The sequence below is a fragment of the Charadrius vociferus genome, unplaced genomic scaffold, assembly GCF_000708025.1.
Source record: "Charadrius vociferus isolate BGI_N301 unplaced genomic scaffold, ASM70802v2 scaffold610, whole genome shotgun sequence".
NCBI classification, from domain to species: domain Eukaryota; kingdom Metazoa; phylum Chordata; class Aves; order Charadriiformes; family Charadriidae; genus Charadrius; species Charadrius vociferus.
The window spans coordinates 723628-732849 of NW_009646437.1; the positions used below are offsets into that span (position 1 = coordinate 723628).

Below are 9222 nucleotides of genomic sequence, written 5' to 3' on the forward strand. Positions count from 1 at the left end.
AAGTGAGCATTATTGCCCCTGCTTTAGAGCAGACATAAAGGTCGCTGGCAGACCAAGAGCGGAAACTCTCTGCCATACAGATGTTCACCAGCCTAGCTGTCACAAGCCACCGGTACCTCCCGCTGGCCGCCTTTTGTCTCGGCACTTTTTTAGGTCCATTTCATTGCCCTTGAGATGTTCCTTCCACTGCAAAGAGGGGGATGCGTTCAGCTGCTCAGCTGTACCCGGTAGTTTGGGATTAAAACTCTCTTTGCCTGCGTAGGAGAAAAAGTCCTGGCTTGTGTAAGCAGTTATTTCTGGTGTGTTTCTCCAGGCATCTGCGTTGATGTGGGCAGCAGCAGCATATGCTGCCGGCTGCAGAGGGACCAGTCCCGTCGCCATCTGCGTGCAGCCTTGCTGGGGCTGCAGTGGGCGTTGCAGCTGGGGCTCTGCATCCCTGCCTTTACTGGGAACGTGCACGAGCCGGTGGCAGGTCATCCAGCTCCGAGCTGGGAGCCTGCGGTGGTGTGTCCAGAGCTCTTTGTGACTTTCTTCTCCTTTGGGCTCCAACAAGGGCAGAAGGAGTATGAAAACGCTCAGCCGGAGCTTGTGCTCTGGAGGTGCCTTTACAAGGAGTAAATAAAATATAAAAGCAGTTGGGTGGGGTTTTTTTTTGAGCCATCAAGACCAGTGCTGATTGAGGTGCTCAAGCCTGCCTGCCCTGCGGCTGGTAGGACCTCTGCACTGACTGCTGTTTTTTTGGGAAGGGTCTGTGGAGCAGCACATCTGCTCCTTGGCAAGTCTTTATCCACAGGGTTTCTGCTCCCCACCCTTCCTTCCATGAGGTGTTGTGGCTTTTGCTTGCTCTGGTGTGCCTCTCAAAGCCTGAATATACCCCCAAGCCCTTTGTATCACTATCTTCTCCCCTGTGTTTGAAGGCATGCCATGGCTGGTGCCAAGACCTTGGGGAGCGAGGGGAGGTAGAGTCATGCCTGTGGCTGGGAGGAGACAGCTGATGAAGGACGTAGGAGGAGGCGAGGATGGAGAAGTGAGCCAGTGGATGCCCACCGCTAAGGGAAACAGTGTCACCAATTTGGACTTCAACTCGTGCTTTCAGGACCACACAGACAACAAAAGGGTTTTGTTTCATCTCCAGTTATGCAGACCTGTGCAGGAGTGATGCAAGAGACTCTTCCAGCTGCGGACACCCTCCCTGCTGCTTCCACTCCCCACCGCCCCTGCTTTCCACCGGCAAGCCCAACTGGAGATGTGGCTCCTCTGCAAGGAGAGTCCATCCCCCCTGTAGCTGGGGGCCATTGGACACTCTGGTGGTATATCCAAACTTGCGGGCAGAAAAGCCACGTTAGCCTGGTCTCAGCCATACCCTTCCTTCCCTCTTCTGCCTGGCTGGCGTTTAACAAATTCCTCTGGAGCGGAAGACTGGCTCCTCATTTCTTTGCCGCTCCTGTCAGCAGCAAACACGACCTCATTTGTATTATCCCACGTCTGATCCCACCTAATCCTTAATGCAGGGTGCTGCCAGCAAGGGGAGTGTGTCGCTGCGGGAGCGAGGGGGATCAAAGGCATGCGGGACGGGCTGTGGCCCAGTGGGGCTGCCTAAAAGTGGGTCCAGCCTCTGCTCTCCGCTCGTTGTGTTGTGTGGGGCACTTCTCTTCTGCTTGCCATGGCTTTCTGAGAGCAGCGACGTTCACCATCGGTAGATATTGCACAGCTTCTGGTGGAGCTAATGTGATCACCCAGTGCAGAATGCTCTTAGTTGAAGAGAGCATCAGGCTATTTTGGTGCTGACTCTTTGAGTTGGGAGATCTTGGAGGTGTTGCCTGTCAGCTTGTTTCTGGTAGACTGGTGGGCAAGCCTTGGTGATGACACTTCCATTCTGCTATGGCCAACGAGTGGAGCATGTGTTGACTTGCCACTCAACTGAGCTGTGAGAAGCTGTACCATGCCTGCAGCTATCACTCCTTTCGAAGCTGGTACCACTGAAGCATCAAGACCCAACAGATTTAGGGGATCTTATTTCTGCCTTGATTTGAGCCCTGCCACAGGCTTCTATCATGCTTGCTCTGCTTACCCACATGCGTGGTGCCTTGTCACATCGTGCACTAATACAAAATGCCATCTACAGGAGGACTTTGCTGTCTGCATAAAGAGGATGAAGTTTGGGGGTTTGATGCATTGAGGTACGTAGCAAAACTTGCTGTCTCTGGGTATGGGTTAGCCACGGTGTGTGGGGTTGTGGTGGAGCTGGGCAGGAGCGTGCCGGGAGCTGTTAGCCATGCCACCTTGCTGTGGCGGGGGAAATATCTTCCAGCATCAGCCAAGAGGGCTGGTGCATGCCCGGACAGGAGCATCATCAAGACTTCCACGCTATATTTTCATGACTGATGACTCCAAAAATCCTCTTTGCCTTATTGCAGTGAAACGTGTGTGTGTGTGTGTGTGAGAGAGAATCAGTGCCAAAGGCAGATTTTATTTTTTTTTTCCCCAATAATAACAGCAAAGCTTGGTGCCTGGTTGCTGGTTTCCATTCAAATCCCAATGCTTTTGGGAGGTGTTTTGAGTTTGCTGCAGCAGGTGACTTAGCAGTGGGTTTGTTTTTTATTTTTATTTTGAATGGGTTTTGTACAAATTTTTTTTTTTTTTTTCTTCTGGAGATGTGTAGAAATATTGATCAGATGTTGCCAGTGTGTTAGGGAAAGGGGGAAGGGAAGGTTGTCCGTATCTCTGGGCTGTGACATAGCAGTGCTTTTTGAACCAGCATCCTCCTGGATGTGAGAGCTCCAGTGACAGGCCTTGGTGGTAACACAGCTGTCCTGCATATTACAGATGATGTTTGCTACAAGCCCAATTACAGCTTTGGTTTAGGGTTTTTTGGGTTTTTGTTTTTTTTTTCCCTCCCTCCTTTTGTTTTCCTTTTGCAACTCTGACCTTCCTAGCAATGTGGGGAGCTGTGCTCGTGCCTTCGCAGGAGTGCAGCAGACGGGGGGCGGTGGGGTGGATGTCTCCACACTCATTTGCCTGCTTCTCTTTTTGGGAAAGACAATGCTGCTTAAGCCTGTCCCTGTTCTTGTCCCTGTCAAAGGAAGCAGGTGGCTTTTGTGGTGGCAGAAGGGGGTCTTTGCTCCAGAAGAAGCTGTGATTTTTCCCATGACCGTCTCTTCTCTCCCCGTGGGGATGATTTTGGGGGCAGATTTACCCTAAAACATTGCTTAGGCCTCAGTACGAGCTTTGGACCCTGCTGCCAACTCTGTGTTGTCCTCAGGCTGTCCCTGCTGCGTGCACCTCGGGTGTCCCACGCTGCTGCTCCCATGCCTGGTCACAGCTCTGCTCAGGGTTTGCTTGTGCGAGCAGCAGTGCTGTGCGGCTGGAAGGCGGCCAGGCCATGGAGATCTGCCTGTGATCTGCCCGGCCAGGTCATGCCAGCCGTGCCCTGCCTCTGGTCTCCCCCAGCCCCAGCCAAGCCCGCATCGTCCCAAGGCACAGCACTTTTTTAAGGCTCCCGCAGTGGACGTGCTTGTGGCCGGCAGGGACACGCAGTCCTTCCTCAACAGGCTTATTTATTTTCTAACTCACGGTACCTTGCTATGGTGCGTTTCTCACTAGCCAGTGAGAAACTGGTTTGTGTTTTTGTTTTTTTTTTTTTTTTTAATTCCTATTACTGAGCTGAGATAGGAGAAGGTTGGGCTGACACATATGCTCTAAATTATGCTGCTGTATCTCCGGTGCTGTCAGTCATGTCGCTCCCAGGCTCGGGAACTTGCAGACACTCCAGCAGCAGGTACCTAAGGATCAAAGGTTTAGATCAGTTCTTGCTGTCACAAATGTTTTATATCTAATTTCTCCTTGAGGAGAGTTGGGGGGAGGATGGGCTGGCGGCTGGGTAGTACATGCACCCTGGAGCATCCTCGCTGTGACCTGAGCTTCATCTCCCTCCGTCTGCTTGTTGAGGACTGACTCTGGGTTGCAGAAACACCCGCCTCTCTGCGAAATGAGCGTATGTGTATGAGATGAGGAGGTGGGACACATTGAAGCCTTGGCACTTTTTGTTGGTGGGATGGCGTCTGACAGGCGGGCACCGGCGGTCCCGCACTGAGGGTTTGCAGGATGCTCCGTGGGTCGGTACCCCACAGCCCGTGCTGCCCCTGCCAGCTGCAGGCAACCCGCCCCTGGCTCCTGCATCCTCTCCAAGCCGGGTAGAGCAGCCCATGTGTTTTCTGGTGGTGCTTTTAAATATGTTGGAGAGGTCGTGCTGTGACCAAGATTTTCTCTGCCAGTACCAGGGTAGCTCCACCAGCGTAGCTGCTTGGCGTTGTTTGGGCTGGGCTGGCCCGCAGCACGTTACTACATGGTGTGCATCCACCCGGAAAGCTCTCCAAGAGGGTTTGGGGGATTTTGGTTAGTCACCAGCAATGGTTTGTCCTCCACTCTGCAAAGAGTGAGAGGTGGGAAAGGAAAAAGAGCCCTTGTGCTGGAGTTGCTCAGCACAGATGATGCTCCCTGGGGAGCCTCCCACCAAGCAGGAGCCTTGTGAGTGAATTGTAGGAGCAGGGAAACTGAGGTATAGCTGGGGGGAGCCCAGGGCTTTTCCAGAGCTGGAAACTAGAGTGCAGGAATGGGGTTTTGACTTTTCTTGTCCTTGCCGAGATCCTTCCTTGGAACAGCTTGTGCCTTGGTGCCCGCTTGGTAAAGCTCTGCTCCTCAAAAGCAGTTAGCTGACAGAGGGCAGGGAAAGGCAAGCTGGTGGCTTCCTGGAGACAGCTAAAGCCATGCCTATAACTGCCCTGTGTATTTGTAATTATTTTGCTCAAATATCTATTTTTCTAATCTGTTGGGTGGTTGTTTTTTTTTCCCATGTTAGTGTAAACCAAGGTAAAATAAAGGCTGAGCTTTCCCTCTCTTGGCACTTTTCCCTTCGCATTAACACACTGCTGTTATCCATTGCCCCTCGTTGCTGTTTGGTTTGGAAGGGCGGCTGCTCAGGGAAGGATAGTAGCATTAGTTTCTAAAGCTGTGTAAAAATCCCCATGGAAGCAATTACCAGATGGATTACCCCTGGCTTTGCTGCTGCGGAAAGGCCGTGTCGGGTCGAGGATGCCGAGTGTATTAACAGCACGATCCCTTCCTTGCTCGGGAGGTGCGGTTCGGATTAGCTCCCTGCTTTTTAAAGGGCTGGGTTCAGGGCAGGACTATGGCACTTCTACCCTCCCTCCCTGCTCCCCTTTCCTCCTTCCTTTCTCCCCGATGCGCCCCATCCCGGGCTGTCCTCCGGCACGTGGGACACACAGCTCTGTGGGGAACGGAGAGACCTTCTCCGACCTCCGAGATGCTCAGGCTCTGTGGTTTGGTAGGAGCTTTGGCTTTTACGCAGAAGGATGAGCAAAGCTCAGCTGGAGACTGAGTGCAGCTATGGGCTCCTAAGTACTAAATCATCTGCTGCTTCTGCTGAAGCCTGGGCAACAGAAGGAAGACAAAACACTATCTGTCCATGCAGGAGCTCCCTTTCGCCACTCTATTTACCCGCCGTGGGTCAGGGCTCTTCCCAAATGCGTCTGACCTCTGATGATCCTGGGGATGAGCTGAACCTGGCTGGCATGTGGGGGAACATGGAATGCTGCCTTTGTTTCTTTCTCAATTAGTGCCCTGTGTAATTGCCGCTGACCTTCAGGGTAGCAGCTCTCGGGCTTTCCCATGCCATGCAGCCAGCGGGCAGTGGCACTGAGCGGTGGCAATGGGCTGTGGAGGGACTGCCCGTGGTGCTCCGGTTAATGCGGCACAATGGCTGCAAAGATGCTCTCTGCCATCTCCTGGCGCCCCAGCAAGTCCGGAGCAGGGTGACAAGGGGACCCGCTCTGGTAGGGGCCAGTGGCGCTCAGGGGAGCTGGCATCAGCGAAGGATGGAGAGAGCAGGTGTCCCACCGCTGATGGGAGCAGCAGTGGGGGCACCAGTTGGGGGACTGTTGACGTTGACCAGAGGACCTCACCACGGAGCAGAGCCACTGCCAGACCAGCAGTTTTCCACCCTTTTTTTGTTTCTTAAAACCTATTTGGTCTTGTTTGCTGTCCAGAATTACTGTTTGCAGACCCATTAGAAGAGTTGGCAGGTGCCAATGGGCTCGAGCTGACCTCGCTCATCCTTTTTTGGGGGGCTGTGGGAGAACGCAGAACTTTTTTGATGACGGCTTGGGAAGACTGATGCAGCCTGAGCACAAGCAGTTGAGAGCGGGGGAGCTGCAAGCAGGGGGAGGAGAAGATGACCAAAAATCCTCTCCATCCTCCTGCTTGGCTCCAGGCACAGACAGAGCTGGGTCTTCTCTTTTCTCCAGTCAGCAGCTTGGTTTGTGCTGACCTCCTAAATATTCAGCTCATTATACAGTGTAACGTATAAATAAAACAGAAGCAGGCAGCAATATTCTCCAGGAGGATATAATCGGCTTCCTTTCCTTTTTAATTATACAGGATTTGTCTCCATGTGTCAGGCTATCCTATGAGCTAATGTATTATTTTAAAGAATTAAAGTCTATGTTCTTTATGCAGCGAGGCGCTTCTGTATGGCTGTGGGCATGCACCTGATTTTGGGGGTCTGAGAAGGAAGAGCATCTTTCTAAGTGGGAATGCAGGGAATTTTGTAGCTGGATGTTGTTTCTAGAGGTCAGTGGCCTGGATCCTGTGCTCCTTTGCAGCGTCGCAGGGAGGGAGGAGGTTCCTCAGCATATTGGAGATGATGGAGGTCACCATGGGGATTCCTTGGGACCTGGCTGGGCTGTGCGATGCTGGCTGGGAGCGTGCATTGCCTCTTCCCCCCACAGAGGCAGGACGGTGTGCTGATGCTACAGTCAGCAGATAGGAGCATTGTCCATGTGTGAAGCTCAGGCCCAGGCTGCCTGTGGGAGGTGGGGGTATATTTTGACCTGGCACTGCTGCCGGCACGGCGAGTGCTTGCTGATAAGCACGGTGTGAACTCTGAGCTGACTTGCTTTCTCCTAAGGGAAGCCCTGGAAACAAAATTTGGCTTTTCATCAAAGCAATGAATCTGTCATCTTTCTCTCCTTACAAGTCAGAGTCCCCTGCTCCTGATTTGCAAATAAATTCCTCATTTTGGTGGCTGCCCTGGCCGTCCGTTTTAAAATTAAAGCTTTGGTGCACTTACTGGAAAAAGCATCAATAATTCTCCGGTGGCTTTTCATGGTGTTGTGTTTGTCTGGAGACTTAAACAGATTTAAACCTCTGGGGGGTGTTTCAGACCCTGTATGTCGTTTACCACAGATGTGGACAAGAAGATACACAAATTGCTGGTTCTAGCTGTGATCGGCTTAACAATGGCACAGCTGCCCTCGCCCTCGGTCAGCGCCTTGACCTGAATCAGTGGCCAACAGCCTGTGCTGGTGCTAGTTGAGGATGGCAACATTCAGATGAAGGCGCTGGAGACCCTTCTCCAGAGCCTGAATGGGGATGTTTCCACCCAGGCAGAGGTTGCCACTGTAGTTCTTGAAGGTCAAGTCTTCTCCCAGTTCCTGAAGGTCAGGTCTTTTCCATAGCCACTTTCCAGCCTTTGTCAGTCCTATTGCCGGATGCAGTATGTGTCTTGATTGTGTAGACTTACATGTGCAACACAGGAGAGATCCAGAGAGTGCCCATGCAGGAGTGGGCATTAGAGGGTTAGTTGGAGAGAGACAGGTAAAGGAAACTGGGCAGTGGGCAGGGAGGGCAGCAAGGGTGGCGATAGCATGGCCTTGGCCTCAGGGCCAAGTGAGAAAGTGGGACACTTGCTAGAAGGTCCTCGGGGATTCGTGTTCCCTGCTGAGCTAGCAGAGGAGGAGGCAATGCTTCATCCTTTGAAGATGGAGCAGCATGCCTGTGGATGTGTGTGAGCAGGGAAAGGTCGTTGGCAGCAAGAAGCTTAATGGTGAGTGCTCAGAGCTTCTCCAGGGACCCCAGCTGCAGGACAGGCTTTGCTGGAGAAGTGCTTTGCTTTAATTAGGTATCAGTATTAATATTTTATTTGATTTTTTTTTTTTTTTGTTCTTACTTTCCCCAGCAAGCGGGGTCAGAGCAAACTGAGATCTGCAAGTCTCCCTTGAGAAGCAGTAAATCAGCTCCAAGCAGGGGGAGATGCTGGTCCTCCTTGGGGCAGGGTGGGATCCTGGTGGACATGGGTCTGCTGTGCGTCCCTGTAGGGTCCTGGAGGAGCTGCCACCAAGGTGCACCTGGGTGTTGTGCCCAGGTACCGGTGCAAGAGGAAGAGGAGCTTTGCAGCCCTCAAGTAAAGCAACTGGAGCTAAAATCTCCACAGAACAGAAGACTAATTAAGGGTGGATGATAGCCGGGGCCCAGAGCTACCTCTGTTTCCGATGTGTGGTTGATGTCAGCACAAAGCTGGAGAAGACGGCTCTGAGCCAGTGAAGCACTTAAGCAAGTACTTAACTTCAAGCATTTAAACAGGGATTTCTGTGGGCTACTCCAAATGCCTGGAGTCACTTAGGTTTGTATTTAGCTGCTGGCTTGCCTTGGGGGCTGTGCAGTTTGGGGAAGGGGATAAGAGAAAGGAGGTATGGGATGTGACCCTTCCAGGGTCTGTGCCAGTTTGCTGTTGAGCAGTACCTGATGTACTGGAGGACGTGCTGCAGGATGGGTATGAAGCCTACTCTCCAGAGACCCACAGCGTGATTTGGGCACCACCACACGCTCCTCAGACAGGGTGAAAGGCATGGCCATGGTGCTCTTTCTGCCTACCCCTTGTATTTTGGGGGTGAAGGCCATCAGGATGCACAACACTGGGTGCATGAGGCTAAGCCAAGCCGCAGGGCTCTGGCGTCAGGAAAACTACACCAAAGCTCGACTGAAGGGTCTTGTATCTTGATGCTCCATCTGGGCTGTTTGGGGAGACAGGGAAGAGGACGGAGGCAGTGTGATGCTGCCCCGTTTCTTTCTCCTTTGGGACTGCTGACCCTCTTAGTGCACGCACTGGCACCAGGGGACGAGGAGGGATGAGCCCTACCATGTTTGAAGTATTATAATCCTTTCAGATGGCATTAGCGCCTCGGCCGGTAACAGCTCTATAATTGAACCTCCTGCTTGCTGGGGCCTCGTGCTTCAGCGAGACGTTTAAATCTCATTTGTATAATGCCTGGTTGCAATTCCCGCTGAAAGATTGCCCTCCGCCTCCGGTGCCCCTGAGCTGTGCTGAACATGCACATGTGCTCCAACTGTCTGCTGGCAGAAGAG

At 52.5% G+C, this 9222-nt stretch overlaps 1 protein-coding gene across 1 annotated transcript in view; it reads left to right on the forward strand.

Moving 5' to 3' along the window:
- The window catches only part of CAPN14 (calpain 14), a 74397-nt gene that overhangs the window by 64110 nt on the left and 1065 nt on the right, over positions 1-9222 (forward strand). Inside the window, 1 exon segment of the mRNA XM_009881947.1 lies at positions 8175-8260. Coding sequence (XP_009880249.1) covers positions 8175-8260 — 86 coding nt within the window.